Here is a 19,128-nt window from a genome sequence, read left to right on the forward strand (position 1 = left end):
TTCGTGATACATAGGAGTGGAGCAGATGGCTTTGTGATTCTTACGCTTTTTTGTACATTCTTTTCCGATATTCCTTTGGCTTTCTGCACTTTGTTTTATTGAATCAATCCGGTTTTTACTTTTACTTTTAGAGAAGTAATAATGTGAAGCAATTATTACTGTAATTAGAATTTCAATCACTCGTTTAAAAACTCCCAAGACTAAATTCATACCACGGGGATGTTTTTAATTTTTGAAAAAAAAAAACCCAAAACCTTGCAAATTAAAATCCACATTGCTTGGAAATTAATTTGAGAACGAAGCTCATTGCTTGGAAATTAATTTGGGAAATGCAAAATTGTTCAAATCATTCTAGCATGTTCTATTAGTGGCTAATGTTCTTCTTCTTCTATACTACAAGTAGAGCCTGTATCATTCAGATGTTTTTCCTCCCTTTTTGACAGACTGGAGCTTTAATGCTAATTATTTGTTAATCTCTCTAATAGGATTAAATGCTCGACTAATTACGTCTCAGATACATATAAAGTTATGTAAATTTTTATTGCAGGACCGTTGCTTAGCCTAGTACTTTAATAATTTAAAATATATTTGTCGGGAAGCTGAATGAATTATGTTACAGTTCTTTGATTTTCAATGTTTTGTCCACTTTAATCAAAGATGTTACATCGTGAAACTGTTTTCATGTTTGTACTGTAAACAGTCCATGTAGACACCATTAAGACTTGTAGTGATTTTCTAAATTCTTTTCAAGTTTATAAGGCTTATAAAGTGTATACCGAAACTTACATGTGGTAACACAATCAATTCAAAAATGGTAACCTGAAGAAGGCTTCAAGGCCGAAACGTGTTTTCTTTCTCCCTTTTTTTCAGCATGGAATAAACCTATTACTTGTTCCTTTGCAGCCTACGCCTGCTGACGCAGCTCCCAACCTGAACTATCTTAAGTCAGCACAGAATGTGTCGATCAACCTAAAGAAGCCAAATGCTCCCTATGGGCCCCGAGTTCCCATCATCCCTCATATTGTACATGGATGTCAATGAGTATTTTTAGAGAGACTTTAAGAGTTATCAGTGCAAAGTCGATATGCAGTAGGAGACAACCACAAGTTCAGATTACATTTTCCATATTAAGACTTACTGTACGTTCACATGCTTAAGTCTTACTAAGAAAAGCGTCACTTTTTTTAAGTGCTTGTGATGAACCATACAATAGCAGAAGTGTGCTAGAGTGCTCAAAAAGGACAGAAAAAAAGTGGATGCATTTACCTACTTTTGGGTTATGATTTATGCTCGAAAAACACATTTCAATACAATTAATTGCCTGCTTTAAACGTTTCTGCATACTCTGGTTATTTGGGGAGCATGATGGTGAAAAGTTAAATGTACATTTTCTCATGTAGTTACATTCAGATTTTTAAACTTTAAATGTCATTCAAGTACAAGTGAGTACCAGTTGAAATCACCCTGGGAGACCTAAGTGGGCTTTTATCAACTTTGTATTTTTTAGTACAAATCTCTGCATCTAGTGTGCCAGTGACACCAAAAAGGTGTGAGGAGGTTTACTGTACATACGTTAGACTTGCTCCGGTTATCATTCAGCTCACACTAATGGAACTCCGATATATTCTGACAAATCTTTGCACATCAGGAAGGAATACAGCCAACAAACACAACAAGACTAAACGCTGAGCTACCAGTACTTCCTTTAATGACATCATGCCCATCCATCCATTTTCTAACCCCTTTGTCCACACAGGGTTCAGGGGAGACAGAGCCTATCCAGTCAAGCAAATGGGCGTAAAGCAGGGTACACCCCAGACAGGATGCCATCACGGGGCACACATAGACACAGGCACTCACAGGCGCACACCAGGGGCAATTTTCCCAGAAGCCTATTTACCCAACAACATATCTTTGGACTGTGGGAGGAATCCAGATGAAACCTACAAGAATATGGGGAGAACATGCTCCACATAGCACACATGCAGCAGATTAGAACATGGAAGATAAAAGATTGCTTAAATTCAGATGTTAGTAAGTGACAAAATGTAATCAATGCCCAAGAGTCCATTCTTACAATACAGCTTCATGATATGACATTAGGTCATTATTAACATGAAATTGGTTTGGATTTAATATTGGAAGTATTTTGTATATTTTATACATTCATGACGATGACTTAGTTAATTGAACTCCAGCTACTCCTGCTCCTTATGTTAAGGTTTCTTTCGCTGACTGACTGGGTAAATTACATTTACACCACAAATCAATGGAAGTCCTCACTTACACACGAAAATCTGTATTTTACCAATTAATGAGGAGGTATTTTAACGAGCAATTATTAGGGAAATGTTTTAATGATTTACTGCACACACTATTCTAACAAAACAGTATTACTGTAATAGGTAGAATTAATATTTTTGTTAAGCAGCAAAAAGAGAAATGATATTCAATGACATGCATTGCTAAGTTTGCCAGTACAGTGAGACCAATGTGGATTGGAGTTCAGACCACGGAGGAGACCAGAAACCACTATAACCTATCAATGGGATAATTTGGTAGATACAGTATACCACTATCTTCCTGAAAAACTGTTTCTGAGGAGAGTGCATTAATTGCAGGGTCTTATTCACACTACAAGACTGTGATTATTTTATCAAGGAGCACCGATATTGATCTATTGAACAAAATGCTTTTGATTTCTTGTCAATTTGGTGCACTCTGTATACTGATACAAAATAGGTTCAACATTACAGGTGAAATGAAACTTTTTCAATGCTGTTTATTAAGATTATTTCTTATGTCTCGGCTTGGGTTGATGCAGTTTTCCTCAAGAAAACGTAGTGTACTTAGTATACTGTTGATGTGGAAGGTACACTTATAGTATACTACATTTTTCCAAGGAATGCCAAAGTAACAGTGATAAGTATATCAAAAACTGCTTAACTCTTAGATTTTATCTTTTCATATTTCTTTAAATGTCTTACAGTTTTAGAAAAATATAAAAAACATGTTATGACAAGTATGCTGCATTAATATAATTAGTAAGTAACATTACTTTCATTATTATAATCAATGGAAATGATTGATTATTATCAAGAATGGGTTTAAATACTGTATAATTTTTCACAGCCAATATCTGGTAGTGACATGTACAGTATTTTGATTTTCAGAACTTTTCATTTCTTAAATACTGTGCAAGCTCTTGGGAACTGGCAAGGAACAAAACAAACAGAGCACTTCAGTTTATATTAATCCAAAACAACACAAGGCAGAAACGAAGGTCACTGTTACTGTCCGTGACTGGGAAGTTCCCTTGATAACTGCCCCATTCGGCCAAGCTGTAAATGGCTATTTGGTGTAAGATTAGCGAGCATTAATGCTGTCGAGCATGAAACAACTGTTAATATTTCCCTGTTCAACCTGAGCAGTAAAACATTACAGTGGGCTAGCTCTAAGCTGATTACAGCAATATGTATATAGGTAAATGGTAAATATTTATATTTTAGGAGCCTTTCATAGGTTTGTGGCATTAGAAGAGTTTTGATCAGACAGAATATGTTTACGTTCTTGGAATTAAACCACAGAGTGAACAGGAAACAATCCAGACCGCAATCATAGTTTTGCTAAGAATTCCTATTGTAGATAAAAAAATGATATTTGGAGTGCTTTATAGATTAATGCTCAAGAAGCCCCAAAAGGTGCTTTTCAAGACTTCATCATTCAATGTCTTTATTGTTGCACTCTGAATAACAATCAAAGAAGAAATGAATACATTAAGTGTGGCATTTTTAAAATTATTTCCTTTGTCAAAAGGCTGCAATGTGTAAAGATTAAAACCAAATGCAAAAAAATCATATATGATGTTTGAAGCCAAACAGTTTGAAATGAAACAACCAACATTGATGAGATCAATCAATTTCTGATAAGCATGTTCGTGAGACATGAAGCTGCTTAAAGGTTATTATAAGTATTTGGACAATGGTATTGGCTATTTCTCAATTTTTTAAGTTTTCCAAGAGCTTAGTAAAATAACTCTAAATTTGCTATGTATTAAAATTAAAAGTGACCAAAACCAATAATGGATGTATGATACTGATATTAAACATGCCACTGCTGAAACACTTATACAGTATGTGATGTGCTGGGAATAATTTCTATTTTCCTTGATATTTGCTACTGCATGATATTTTGGGCATCCAAGCAAACAAAGTGAAAATAGGAAACATTCTCAAAAACGTTTTGTTTCATAGCACCTGGTACTTCAAATGCATTTCAGTTTTCTGCTTAAGGTCATGAGCATGTAGAGCTCAGTGCTGCTTATTATCCTTCTGCAGAACTGTCAGAGGTTTGCTGCTGAATCTCCAGTGAGGTGAGGTGCCCTGAACTTTGATTTGGTCACCTCAGGTTTTTCCCATGGGTAACTATTTAGATTCAATGGACTAACCCATAAGGATTTTTCCAGTTCTGTTTTGAGGTCAGTTTTTCAAACAATTTTCTAAACATTGTTATGCCAACACATCAACAAAGTACCCAGGGTTTATGAACAGCCTACAAAGGCATGTATAATGTCCCAGATGACCCAAACAAAAATAAAACCAAATCCTTTACAGATTCTATTAGGTGAGCATCAATGATAGATTTTACATAAATGTTTATTTTCCATGCCCAGTAAAGGGTTTAAGGAATCCTGCTAACAATTAATTTGACACTCTTACAAGTTCTTCTGTGCTAATAGAATCTTTCTGTTCTAAATTTACAGATCACGAGAACTTTTTGTCAGGATTAATGAGTTATAAAGTTTAGTTGGAAGATAATTAGCATACAATATAAGAGAACTGAATAACAATAAATTTCACCTGACAGGAGTACAAGGTCTCTTTCCATGCACACCAATTATCCAGGAGCAGGTGTTTCACGGTCTCTGAACATTGCCTGACTACCATCATTTTATTCTGTCTTAGGTTTTAAGTCACCAGGGGTACTTGGAGTGAGAAACTGCCTGCAGCACAACGTTTGAAATATCTTTCTTTCATCTGATTGTTTATTCATATTTTTAGCCACACCTGCTGCCTATTTTATTTGTAAAAGTTGACAAGTCTCTTTGATGAAAAAGCATATAGTTTTCCTGGAACATCAGGAAGATGATGATTATCCTGAATCGCCAATATAAATTTTCTCTCCCCATAACACAGCTTGTCTGGCCATGAGCTGTACAGCACTTGTATCCATCAACAGTTTACATCAGAGCTAATTCAAATCTTTCAGAGGTACCATACCAAAAAATATGTTAGCTGTATAAATCAAGATTAAAATACAACGTCAAACCAAACTGAATCTACTAATTCTCTGGACACGTGTCTTGAAGGCTGATGCCTGCTCTTTAGTTTTAAGTGACCAGAACAACTTTGTGCTGTTCATGCACTAATCTCCCGCTACTAGTATCTGTCTATCTTGTCCTGTACCTCCTCCCTCTCTCTACCCTTTCTCCATTCTAACACTCCTGCTCCCAGAGCTCATTCACTCGCCACCCTACCCCTCAGTGGTAGAATGAACTACCCACAGACCTCAGAACTGCTCCCAGCTTATCCTTACAGGGGTCCTAGAGTGTATTTGTCACACCCTGTACACCTAGAGGGCGCTCTACTTCTGTCCTGTTCCTAGTTCCCTGTGATTATTCATGTCTTTCTGGCGTGTCTTGTTGTGTAGCCTATTTACTGTCCGTCCTGTGTCTGCTCTGCTCCTGGCTCAGCATTGAGGCTACGAATGGAGTGAGACCCGCCTGTCACCAGGTCACCCCACGTCCGTGGCCTGAGGGCGTAGGTTTCTTGACCGACATCGTCCGACCCCCTCAGCCTGGGCTCACCTCCGTGTTGCCCCTTTTACCGCTACAGATGGGGTCTCTACTCCTCACCTAGTCATTCCACGACATGCCCTTTCCGACATCCGTGACAGTATTGGGCAATTGTAACAACTGCCAATTGCAGACAAGGTATATTGGTAATAGCACCTGCTCACTGTGAACAAGGTTTCCATACCTACAAGGGTGAGCGCATTTCTAAACTTTATTTTATACCACAATTGTTCCCTGTATTTGCACTTGCCGTAATGTTGCCTAGAATGTCATTACATTAAATCTTGAATAAACTTTTCCAGCACCCTGTAGCTGCGTTAATATGGACATATGGGTATGAATCAGCAGGGGAAACAAAGGTTGATAAAGAATACTGATACCTTTTCTTCTTTTTATAAAGGAAAGCGATTCATTTGAAGCTGTTGTGTGCCACAGTCCCTGACACTTTTCTTGGAACCAGACAATGGAAACATTTTTCAAAGATCCTTTCTGACTGTTTTAACATCCCAGTCCATAATCAAGAAAAAAGCAACACTTAATGTTTTTGTTTCCATCTGAATGGCAGCCGTTTTAAAATTTTGTCTACATCCTAATTTTGTCTGCATCTTGGATTTCACCTACTGTGACAGTTAATTAAGCAGAACCATAATAATGGTTTGAAAGCCTTTGGGGATAAGAGTTGTGCTCTTTACAGTTATAAGCAATTTTCTTTCTTTTGGTTCAGGGAAGATGCAATGTTTTCAGGAGCGTTTGGAGGAGCCCTGGCTTGCTGTGCGACACTTTGGATTGTCTTCAAGCACTTGTTTTCTATTAGCAATATTTAACCTAGCAAAGCAATTGTGTCCCTACAGAGATAAACTGCAGTTACCACTAATTGCAACCACACAGTTGAGGGCACTTACAGTACAATTAGCTCTTTAAGAGAATTTGAATTGTGGCATGCAGAATGTAATGACAGCATGCAAAATGGATTCACACAGTGATGACATTTTTTTTTTGTGAAACAAAAAATGTCCTTTTTTTTACTCACCCCTGTCCTCTAGGCCCCTTCCTGAGGCTCAGCCTTGTTTCTTCGTCTCTTCATAGTGGGACAATGCTACTTGTGTCTGTACAGCATTTTTAGTCTTCAACTCGCCTCAACTCACAATTACCATAGTACGGGCTGGGAGGAATTGAAGACTGAAAATGACATACAGGATTATATATTTCCCACGGCCATTCGAATAAAACCTAATTCCTGGAAGTTTTATTGATCTAGGAGCTTAAATAGCTGCTAGAATGATCTTACTGACACATACAAAAACACTGGAGTGCAAAATTCGCATTTATATTCCAATACAGTATATAGACTACAGAAGAAATGAGAGTACTGATGATATTAATAGTATAGCTGGTATTAAGAGTACAGCAAGAAACTGAAGTGGTGTTGTACAAGCATTCCTTAAGGTATGTTTCATACAGCATAGCATCATTGATAAAACCCAGTAAGAACTTTGCATACATTATGAGGTTCGTATATTTTAACTCAGCACATGCCTGAAAAAATAAGTACTCTGTTTTCATTTATTTCAGATATATAAGCATAATTTATTGCATAAGAAAAAGGAATAATTAAATCCGCGTCACTACCACTGGTAGAAAAGTAAAATATATTCTGTCCTTTAAGTTTTGTTTAACAAAGATAAATAATATTGCCAACTTCCTGGATACCAACAGGACATTAGGGGGTTCGTCCTTGTACAGTTAGGACAAATCAGATAAAAAATGCATCCCTTCAGTGTCTTTTTGATATAATCAGGCCATGGATAGGTAAAGAGGAGAGTGTCTGGTCTCTCTACCATTCTTTAGCAGATTATTAAATTGCAAATTGTATTTGAGTAGTGTTGATTTAGGAAAACTAGCATGTCATTCTACTGTAATTTAATGTATTCGTATCCTAAATGATTTCTTCTGATGGTGTAGGAAATGGGAAATACTATATCAGCGTCTTTCTGTGTGCCTGTTTCTTGACCTAAACTAGAAAGGAAAAGCAAAAAGCAGAAGCCTGTGATTACAAGTTTGAATATTTGTAAATTAAAATGTGATTAAATTCAACATCATTTTGCAGCTGTTTGTTTTTTATCATGGTGTTTCTGGACATGACTCTGCTTAAGTCTCAGAGAAAATTTGTTTTGATTTCAAATTGGCATCCATTTGGCACCTTTACAAAGATATCCTCTTTGAAGGAATATGAAAGAGTGAATTGAAATGTATGCACAGCAGCACAAGTAACTGCATTTTCAATTAGTTAATTTGTTTCATTTCAGTTTATGTTAATTTTACATAATATGTACTGCATATAAATGAGGTTACACACAACTATTCATGAGATTTTGGTTGGACAATTTTCAGTTATTCCTTATCCCATATTTACTTTTTAGATGTATTTTTCTTCTTCCTCTGCATACACCTCTCACCTTTTAACCAGCAACCTCAGGACTTTAAAAAAACAATGCCTTGTGGGAAATTAATTAACACAAATTGTTTTTATTACTAGGAGCATCATGGTCACACCAGCGTCCAGCATACCAATAATTAGAGACAAGAAGATTGATCAGGTTTGTTCTCATTTCAAATGGGATATTCACATCCATCATGAGATTCCTATCTGTTGTATGTCACATTTCCTTGTGACAGGTAAGATGAATGGATGAACTGTGTATGATGAATGGTCAAGGAAATCCACCAGATGATGTATACATGTTTCTACTTCAGTGGTGCGCAGTGTTTTGTGATTACAGTACATGGAGACACTCCTTGTCATTATTATAAAATAGATTCACCAAACTATATATATCCCCATGTGTCATCACGTTTTTACAACTGCCACTCCCTCCATGTCCTGTAAAATTAAGAAACGGCCCAGAGATGTCTTGGTTATACAGTATGTACCAAACACAGCAGATAAGACTTACAAAGGTATCTGAAAGAAAGAAAATTGAATTTACAGTACATCATTTTTTACATTTGTAGCACTAGCACTCCGTTAATTTCTTTCTAGATTTGGAATGTTTTAAGTTGACGTACAGTTATACACACTTTCAAAATTCAGACATAATTATGGAGGGTCAAATATGTTTTTTCACTTCCTCTCTCTCTCTCTTATTCTTTCCTTTCCAAATGAAATAAAAGGGAGCAGGAGCCTATAATGTAGAATGTGATTGGCAGGATGAGACATTCTGTGAGATCGTGTGTGCATGAAATATGGCCAGTTTAACTGTGTCCTAAAATACTTATAAACATTAGCTAGTGTCATCTAGAGACGGTTCAACTCTTGCAAAGAAAGATTAGAAGTAATGTAGGTGGCATATAAGCTGAAGAAGAACAATTACACATGCTAATTCAATAATAATGGGCAAAATGGTATCCTGGTGATTAGCTGTGATGTCCTCCATCTCTGGGAGTCCAGGGTTTGACACTGGCTATGCGAAACTTGCTTGTGTGTCCCCTGCTGGCTAGTTTCAACGGACTGTTCTGAATCATCCCATTCTCTGCGGTCCTTTGGTGAACCGGGGTCACTTTTGGACTCGACTAAACTGAGATATTTCAAGACAATCTTTTCTATTTAATTTTCCATAAAGATAAAGTCTATATTTGTGACTATGAGGGAACACACAGGGAAAGCAGTATGTAATATATGTACTGTACAAATTCAAGTGGGTAGCTGCGTCAGCATGCATAGGCTGCAAAGGAACAAGTAAAGGTTTATTCCATACTGAAAAGAGAAGAGACACAAAGTTTCAGCTGTGGGCCTTCCTTCAGGTGGAAACTGAAGAAGGCCCATAGCTGAAACTTTGTGTCTCTTTTCTTTTCAGCATGGAATAAACCTGTACTTGTTGTTTTACTGTATATGCATGTTATATACATTTCTCTTTTCCACTGGTTCCCTGTGCATGCTTTCACACTTTATAAGCAATCGCATTCTAAAATCAAACATTCACATGAAACTACTGACTGACAGAAAGAAAGAATGACAGACAAATGTAGGCTATAGAAGTATGAGTGTTTTCTAATAAGTTAATAATTAACTATCGAAAAATTAGGGAAACTTTTAGCTTCTGGGTGAATGAAGTAAGAAAATGAAATGAATTGTCCATAAATTGAAGCTTGTTTAATTGTTGCTCTAAGCAGTGATTAAAAGTATAACCTCTCACAATGTTTTTCTCCTATTGTTCCATTTCCAAGAGCATTATAAGGAAAAGACACAGTTATAATAAAGTTAAGGAACATCACCAATGCACAAAGATTAATCTGACACATCTATTCAAAAGAAATGTTAATGTCCTTAATCTGCAGTATCTAAATGTAAATACATTTTGATTATCTATGATGGTTTCTCAATTTAATCACAGGGCTCTGATGATAAATCAAGTTATCTTGAATCTAATGATCAATCTAATCATTATTAAAGCTTCATTTAATGCCAAAGATGATCAAGCTGCACCATAATTACTCCACATGCAAGGATTTTCCACAAATTTGGTGCTAAAATTATTTGTACTTGAGTTTTACCTGCGCACTAGCTGTCAAATTGATAAATCAACAGCGAAACACACAGCATCTACAGTATATACAATAAAATGACAAATCATGCATTTTAATTCTATTTTACTTTGTATTTATTTTTAGACATTTTAAATTGCTTTTTAATTTAAATTATTTGTGTACTTTATATATGAATAGTCATAAAAAAGTATAATGCATATTTCTTTTTATAATTATTTTATATGCATTTATTATATAATAAGAAAGAATAATAAAGAAAAGGTATATATTTCCCCAGAACTACTGTACTACACGTTTAAATAAGAAATAAATGAACAAATAACACGTTTTATTATAACACACCTGGAACTCAGACTTCAAACATTTTCCATGGAATCAATAGTGTCTCTTGTCTCTTTGTATATACTGTGTGTTTTTGTACAAAGGAAGAAGTGTCATGTCATGTCCCAGTTTTATGCTCTGGACATCATATAATAAATAAATCATATAATAAAAATAAATACAGTATAACCACAGTAATAAAATATAACAATAAAAACAATTTGGAAGGAAAAGTATAAGAATATGGTCAGGTTCTGAAGTCTTTGACTATTTGCAGATTAGAAGAGCTAATTGCTGTCACCAAAGTGATTTTTCATGTCCTGGAGGATGCCTTTGGTGTCAGCTTGATAAAGTTCTACTATGCCCCTCGGCAGCTGTCTGAATTTTCCCTGTCAGTCATGCTCTTTTTGTTTCCATTAATAACTACAGGAGCACAAATCTGATGGAGACTACTTCACATTTTTGATAGTAAAACATAGCATAAAACACCTAAGGAGAATACAGGTTCCATCAAAAACATTTTTATCTCCAGCACTCCTTGACACTGCAGAAACCCTATTTAGTTCTGTTCATTTTTGTACCACGTGTGACATTTCAGTTAAATAAAACCTGGCTAAAACCTAGGAAGCTACTGTACATCTTTTTTTTCTAAAATAACACAAAGAAAAGAAAACTAAAGGAGGGAAAAGTTGTATTAATTAAAAGGGCTTTTCATAAACCATGAGATCATGTTCATCATGATCATCAAAATACATCTCGCCCAATCAATATCAGTTCAGTGTTGCACATTTCCTCAGTTAGCGGCAATTTTAGCAGCCTAAAACTTTTCCAGAGAATTCAGTTCTTCAGTTCAGAAGTCTGGCTGATACAGTACGTTGAAAGTTTATTTTATCTTATTTAAGTGGTTTCTTATCCCATATGACTTAAGAGCACCAGTCACTCACCTGCTTGTTCAAGAATATGTATATGATAGGGTTGAAAACTGTGCTGGACTTTGCGAGAAGGGATGGGATGATGCTGGCCTCTGGAGTCACAAGGCCAGACTTCCCGAAAGTGGCCAGGAGGGCGACAATCCCATAGGGCAGCCAGCACAGCAGGAAGCAGATCACCATGGCTAGCACCATGAAGAGAATGCGGTGCTCCCGGGAACGTCCCACAACGGTGCTGATGACACTGACCTTCGAGACAAAACGCAGGAAAAAAAAAGCCCCATTAACAAAAAATAGAGATTAAGAAACTGCTGCTGCCTTTAAGTACAGTCCTTGAAGGCTTTCCTCTGCCATATCAATATCAAATTCAAGTTTATTTGTCATTCCAGCCATATACAGGTATACAGAGGGGCGAGATATCGTTCTCCAGGTCTACGGTGCGAATACAGACAAGGCACTGACAAAACAATGCTACAGACAGACAATGTGAACACAGACATTTCTGACAGGGTACAGGGTGCATGAAGTGCAATGTGCACAGTGCAATTGACTTTACAGGATTGTGCAAAGAATACATCAGACAGTATGCCTGCCATTAGGCAAAAAAGAACTAAGTTTCCAGATTTGGAGTACATGTAGGTGCAATAGGTACCAGGAGCTTGTTGAAGAGTCTGACTGTCTGTGGAAAAAAATATATCAATCACATCGAGGGAACCAAAACACTGAAGGATGGTGCTGACACGCATTGGGGAAAAGTAAGAACAACTTTATTTTGGAACGACTCCGAAATAAAGAATGTTTGCCCACTAACTCAGAAGTTGAAGATAGGTTTTTCAGAATGCTAACCACGGACTGACGTTTTCAAGGCAGCTCTCTAACTGACAAATGCCTCACTTGTTGCCAACAAAACTGGTGACATTTGAGTACATACAACAGTGAGAAATACCAACAGTGTGAGCTGTTGATGGCTGTCATTTTACTGTTTCAATAGACGGTGCAATACTGATTATTTTGTATGTGTAAATATGATATGATATTTTTTTTAAAGTCATTTGCATCATGAATTCTGCTTCTTGAAAAATATGCATTTTTTAAACAAATTGTGTTCATAACCTATTGCTGTCCTTTCTAAACTGATCATTAGCAAAAAATATAATGTCCTTGCTCTTGTATTTTAAATGCCTTATTCAGCTACCAATGGCTTGAAATTATTATCCATTACCCTATTATCAAAACGTCAGTGGTAAAAATATCAATAAAACGTTAATATTCCAAAATGGCTTGCACTACAAAGAATTATTTACTGGAGTTAAAATAATATTGTCATAGCATGATCAATTTTATTTTTTAATGTTTCGATCTGGAAGGACAACTGAATGAAATTATATATAACATTTAGAGCTGTCAGCACTGGCAGAGGCATCATAAACTACAGTACCTTCTAATTGGCACAGGAGCACCATTTCAACCTGCTGCCTGAGGCAATAAGCATGCTAGTGTTACTACAAAATGGAGTCAGTACTGTAATTTGAAGCTTGACAAGTTGTATAAGGTTTCTTAACACCTTTAGTTTCACTGATCAGTACTGACCCCTCTCGGCTAAAGTACTGTGTAGTAAGTCTTCCTGGCCATGTACAGTATCTGTATCTGACAAGAAACACAACTTAATGCTTATAATTTCAACCACACTTTAAAATATAACTTGGAATCAAATACTAACATGGTATTGTTCAATTACAATTATTATTGTAATTACAAAGACACTATCCTATTTTATACACTACACTATACACATGCAATGCAATTTTTAACTTTACCAGGTAATTGTAAATAATTGCATATGTGTAATTATACAGTAAGCAAATGATATATTAAATACCATAATTAGGATGTACAATATTCCCATCTTCCCATTTTCTAAGCGCTTTATCCAATACATGGTCATGGGAGAGCCGGAGCCTGTCTCCACCAGCGACAAGCACAAGGCTGGATACACCCTAGAAAGGATGCCAGTCCATCGCAGGGCACATACTGACAGACACACACGCACTCACACCAGGGCCAATTTTCCCAGAACTCAGCATGATTTTGGACTGTGGGAGCACGCGGAAGAAACACACATGAACACTTAAAAAACATAGAGTAACAGATACAATAATCCACATAAATTGCACCCCAGGACTCGAACCCAGGGCCCTAACATTGCGAGGCATTAAGGCTTACCACTGCGCACACCTACCACCCATAGACTCAGTCTTAAAATCAATTTAATTAAATTATAATTGAGAAATAAATTCTCAAGTAACAATTACATTTTGGTAAATACTCTGAATACAACTGCAGTCACTGATATACACTGTACTGTATATATGTAGTAAAAGTAATACTTGAACGCTCACATGTATTTGTCATCTGTTATTCTCATAAAAGAAAAAGGTGGCATATGAACCTTACTGAAAGTATTCACTAAAAAATCATAAATTCCGGAAAAGACCTAGGCAGGATTTCTGAAGAGCATGTACAGTATATATGAACGTCTCTAGGCATTGGATTTTTACATGTTCCACAAACCAAAACGTATGAGTGGGAAACAATCAAGACCATTGATCAAAGCTCTTGCAAGTGAATGAGATTCAATAATGCTTGGTTAGAGCAATTGATCCGACTGACTCAGTTTTAAGATACAATTACGGCATGGTGCACCACACTAGGCCCCAGAGAGTTTCCAGAAAAAAAAAATCTGATATGAGCAAAAAACACTCATCCTAAACCTGGTTACAACTTTAGATCCAACCGACTCAGTTTTGGGATACAATGAACGCGCGATGCACCACGCTATCCAGGCCACTGGGAGTTTCAGAAACAAAATTTCATATAGGAGCCAAAAACGACTCGTCCTAAACCTGACTTGGGTTCCAAAATCCAGCACTGAGCTTAAAAAATGTCTAAGTAGTGTGTAAATCCTAACCCTAACCCTGCCTGGGGTGTCAACTAAGAATTTTCCGCGATTTACAGTACATGAAGTCATGTGAGTCTCAGAACACACTTTTGAAACAATAATTGATACACCATGTTGCCTTGTTGCCTTGATTTTCTAAGCCTTTTGTGTGCTGTGTTTAAAATTTGGGGAAGAAGAGCAGGCTTCTGGAAAATATTTTGCTGACCTATCTGTCCTACAAGGAACATGCTGTCACACTGATGTGTCCTAATAAGAGTGAAATTTGATGTTAAATATGCAAAGGTGGTTTAGTTAGCTCTTTTCCCTCCACCCCCAGGAAATGTGAAATGGCAAGAGCTAATTTATATTTGTTATCATAACTCACATCTATTTATCAATCCCTTATTTGGGAAATAATTGTGTGAGGGGCCTAAGAGCCATTTGAGGCAGAGTGTTAAAACTGCTGAAGATTTGCAGAGAAAACTATCATTCCTTAGTGAAAATCTTACTAAAAAATATTTCTCAGTGATGATGAAGACAGCCCGTTGTCCCATTTCCATGCCTGCAGGGCACAATTGGAATTGTGGAACATAGCTTAATGGTCTCCTATTTAACGGCCACTGCAAAGTGTCACAGCTGTTGTTACAGTGGCAATTACAGCATGGGAAATGATCTGGCATTAAGTCTGTTGTCATCATTCATTTAGTCAGTCACAGTAAAATGGCAATAACAGTACTGGTAGCAAGAAACTGGTAGCTGTTACACATGATAAAATACAGTCCAGCATTTTAGTGCTCATTCTTAAACCTCACCTAGACATTTTAACAAGTTGTTATGAATAAAAAAAAAACAGTGTAGTCCTTTCCCACTCAGCTCTGGGCTAAAATACATTACTCAGAAATAGGGAAACCTGTAAAATGCAGTACTCAGGAGAAAGCTATGGGATACAGTATACTAACTTGTCCTGTGATGACTGTGACACCTTTTTTTTGTAATGAGGTTGTAGTGAAAGAACACCCAGCTTTGTGTTTAAACCTTTTAGTATATCCAGTAACATTTCAATGAGTTGTATATAACAGATTTAGGTCTTCTCAAAGCATAATACATTCTGTAAAATAAATAAAATTATAAAATAAGAAGCAATTTATTGCTATAACATACAGTATAACATAATAACATATGAATCTTGAGTTGTGTAGTTGTGTATTTTCCCGAGTATATAATAGAATATATGCATTTCACTTTTCATTTTATCATCATAAACAACACGGACAACATAGTGGATATTTATACAGTATAAAGAATTCTGTGTGAAAAAGAAATCTTGTGAAAACAGGTTAAAAAAATACACCCACTGTACAACAGGAGTCAACAGCATCTTACTGTAGCATACTGTAGATCATATTTTTTCTTTTTTAGTTGGAAAACTCCCCTGACTGCCTTTTTACAATAACTGCCTATTTCACTGGTTACAATTAACGGTATTGAAAGTAACAATAGTTTAATAAACTGTTTTACACTGGGACTGCCCTCAACCAGCAGACATCCTAAAATAAAGACCTAAAATTGTTTCGGTTTTCACCATAAAAGGAATTTACTGATGTGGTGACCCAGTTTACCTGAGGTATGTACTGATGTTCTATGTTGTCAGATGCGATAAAGTAATAACGATACAGTCATGCTTTAAATTGGATTGGATTACTCTAAGAAACAGCAGGTGCGAGTGGAGGCACTGTTGTTGCTTGGAAGTGTGTCATGCTTGCCTCTGGTCACATGCCCCAGCATGGTGTTAGAATCTTGTCCAATAAATGAAGCATTAAACTGAAGTCCTGTCTTCCTTGTTGACATTAATTATCCAATGGCTCTCACTTTTCGATGAGTGTAAAAGACCCAGCAGGCTGGTCAGATTCTGTCCATCTTGGCTATATAGATTTTAGAAGTCAGGCTTCCAGTTCACCATTATAGAAATAAAACATCTGAGAGCCCTGAAATCTTAATTTCAGCCTGTTCTGTACGATAGCTATCAGTGGAACCCAGCGTTGCACCCTGAAGATCTTTCAGTTATTGAACAGCCAAGAAAGCTGCAATAACAAGGTTTCAGAGGAAAGGCTAAGAAAAACCGACAGCATGCTGCAGTTCTTCTCTTGTGGAAAACTCAGTAGGATGGTTTGTCAATAGGATGAACATTAGCATTTACTTAAAAGATGTGACTGGTTTCCCAACATTTCTTCAACTTACTATACAGTAAATCTAAACATTCCTTGTGTAAAGAAAGAAATGCAACACGAATCTTAATGGAGTTTTAAATTAATATTTTGTGAGTAGGTTTGTAAAGCATTTTACTGTACATCTCTTAGGCATTTCACTTCCCTCTCATGATTTTGCTCTGCTAACCATATTTTTATTAATATTTTATGCTTAGTTTTTATAACCCACATCCGTTTTGTGAGATCTCTGTTGTCTTTCTCCTTAACTAGATGAATTAACTAGAAGAGTCTCACGGCTCTTCATGTGTTGCTACCTCTGCTTTTGATCCTTGACTGCCCTGGATTATGACTTCTGTTTTGTTCCTCGCTGGTTGCAGAGTTTGACCTTGTTCTTCTGGCCTTAACTTGGTTTTTGACTTTGCTTCAGCTTAATTTTTGTGCTTGTTTACCTCAGAATAATGGTACCTTATATCTCAGCAGCTTACTGATCCTGACTTAGAATCCCTTCACAACTGTTACTCTTGTTCTCCACTTCAATTAGGGTTGGCCTGAACTACTGAATCAGAGTTTTAAACTTGCAGGAGCGGGTCAAATCCTAATACCGTACACTTTTGCCTGCCTGCGTAAAATATCCCACTTCTTCATTATTTGCTTGTGCTTATTATATGTGCATCCCTCCCACCACCCTATCTTCACTCTTGCACCAGCTCCCTGGCTCACTCTTCCTGAATGGGAGGCAAGGGTTCAGACAGCCCTACTCTCAAATCTCATTATTAGAATTACGCAGTTTCTCCACTTTCATTAGGATTCGACAACACCGCTGAAATGATACTACGAAGCTGTAGCATTAGAGAAAATACCACCGCGATTATACAGTACTTTCCCTCTAATGAAGCAGAGCTGCGCGCGCTCTTCAAATCACTGTTTCAGACTCTGGATGTCAGCTCAACAAATGCCACTGTGAGAACAAATATTTCTAGAAGAAAACATGCTCTTCCTTAATTTTAGAATTGCTGGGTTTAAATAATATACTAAATAAATGAAGCAAATAAGTATCTAGCCAATTATGTTATCTGTTTACTGCCCTCCACAAGACATCCACGTGAGTGATTCTGGTTTACTGGGTTTTAGTGTTACACTTTGTGTACACGGTGTGCCACTTCGCTTTTGTCTTTACTTGAAAACATTTTTTTTCTAGTATCCGACTTTTAGTTTTTCTTTCACCAGCATTATTTTATGATCGCTACATATTTTTCTATACTTTTAGTAGGGAGGAATCACAAGTAAAGGAAAACAAATTTCCAAGGCCTTCTTTTGGAGACAGACAGATGAGGTGGAAGAATAATGTGAGGTACATGTTGGTATACAGTATATTATGAAGCTTCAACAGCAGTTAAACCCACTGCTATATTGAGCCAACTGGCCATAATTCACCATGCTGCCCAGAAGAGATGATGAATTGGGACTAGAGGAAAGCCATTTTTCATGTATACTGTACATAATGATATGGGTGAATGTACTGTATACTGCATGTAGATAATTTCTCTTCATTGTGTAATATTTGCTTTGTTCAATCTGTGGAGAATACAGTGTAGAATCCTATAATGTGTATAATGTATATACTGTAGTGTATAATCCTTCATGTGTATGAAGTCTAATAGAGTACTTCTGGGTTCTTGGGGCATACCATTCACACAGAGACATCTTGCTATAGTGTTATATGACAAAGCTAGGAGAACATTATTTAATATACAGTACACTTTATAAAGTATATAACATTACATTGTACCATAAACTAAACTGCAAATGACAAAGTGGTAGATTATTGAAGTATGTAATAGCTGTACAAAAAGAAACTAAATCAAACATGCTTGACACATTCCTAAAACTTAAAATACTGTACACCACAGTCATTTAAAGCTTCTTACAGTTTTACTTCTTGGTCTGCATAACATCATACAAGGGTATAAACAGACGTCTCAAACTCAGTCATTCATAAGTGCCATGTTCGAGACATCCGCTAATGACTATATGCGGGTGGATTCTTCGGGTCCTAGGCTGCTGATCAAGTGTTAGACTGTGATTGTGAACCCATCTGACAGGTCTACCTGCTTTGTGCTGGCAATGTTACACTTTGATGTTATGACCAGTATTGTAATATCTCAGACCTGCACTAATGATTTCTGTGACAGTTTGCAACTGCTTGTTAGTAAATTCAGCTTGGTGCATACCCAGTACTTGATTCCAGTCATCGCTGGGTAATTATGAATGTGTATTGAATAGATAAATATTCTTGTTATTAATTTATGTTTACTTGACGTTTTCTTGTAAATT

At 36.6% G+C, this 19,128-nt stretch overlaps 1 protein-coding gene across 1 annotated transcript in view; it reads right to left on the minus strand.

Annotated features, from left to right (window-relative positions):
* tmtopsb (teleost multiple tissue opsin b) overlaps positions 1-19,128 on the minus strand; it is a 40,558-nt gene that overhangs the window by 4,185 nt on the left and 17,245 nt on the right. The window contains exon 3 of the mRNA XM_088614767.1: positions 11,665-11,898. Within this exon, the coding sequence (XP_088470893.1) occupies positions 11,665-11,898 (234 nt within the window). The remainder of the gene's footprint in view (positions 1-11,664; positions 11,899-19,128) is intronic.

Source organism: Lepisosteus platostomus, chromosome 2 (genome assembly GCF_059453375.1).
Source record: "Lepisosteus platostomus isolate fLepPlt1 chromosome 2, fLepPlt1.hap1, whole genome shotgun sequence".
In the NCBI taxonomy this organism is placed as follows: Eukaryota; Metazoa; Chordata; class Actinopteri; order Semionotiformes; family Lepisosteidae; genus Lepisosteus; species Lepisosteus platostomus.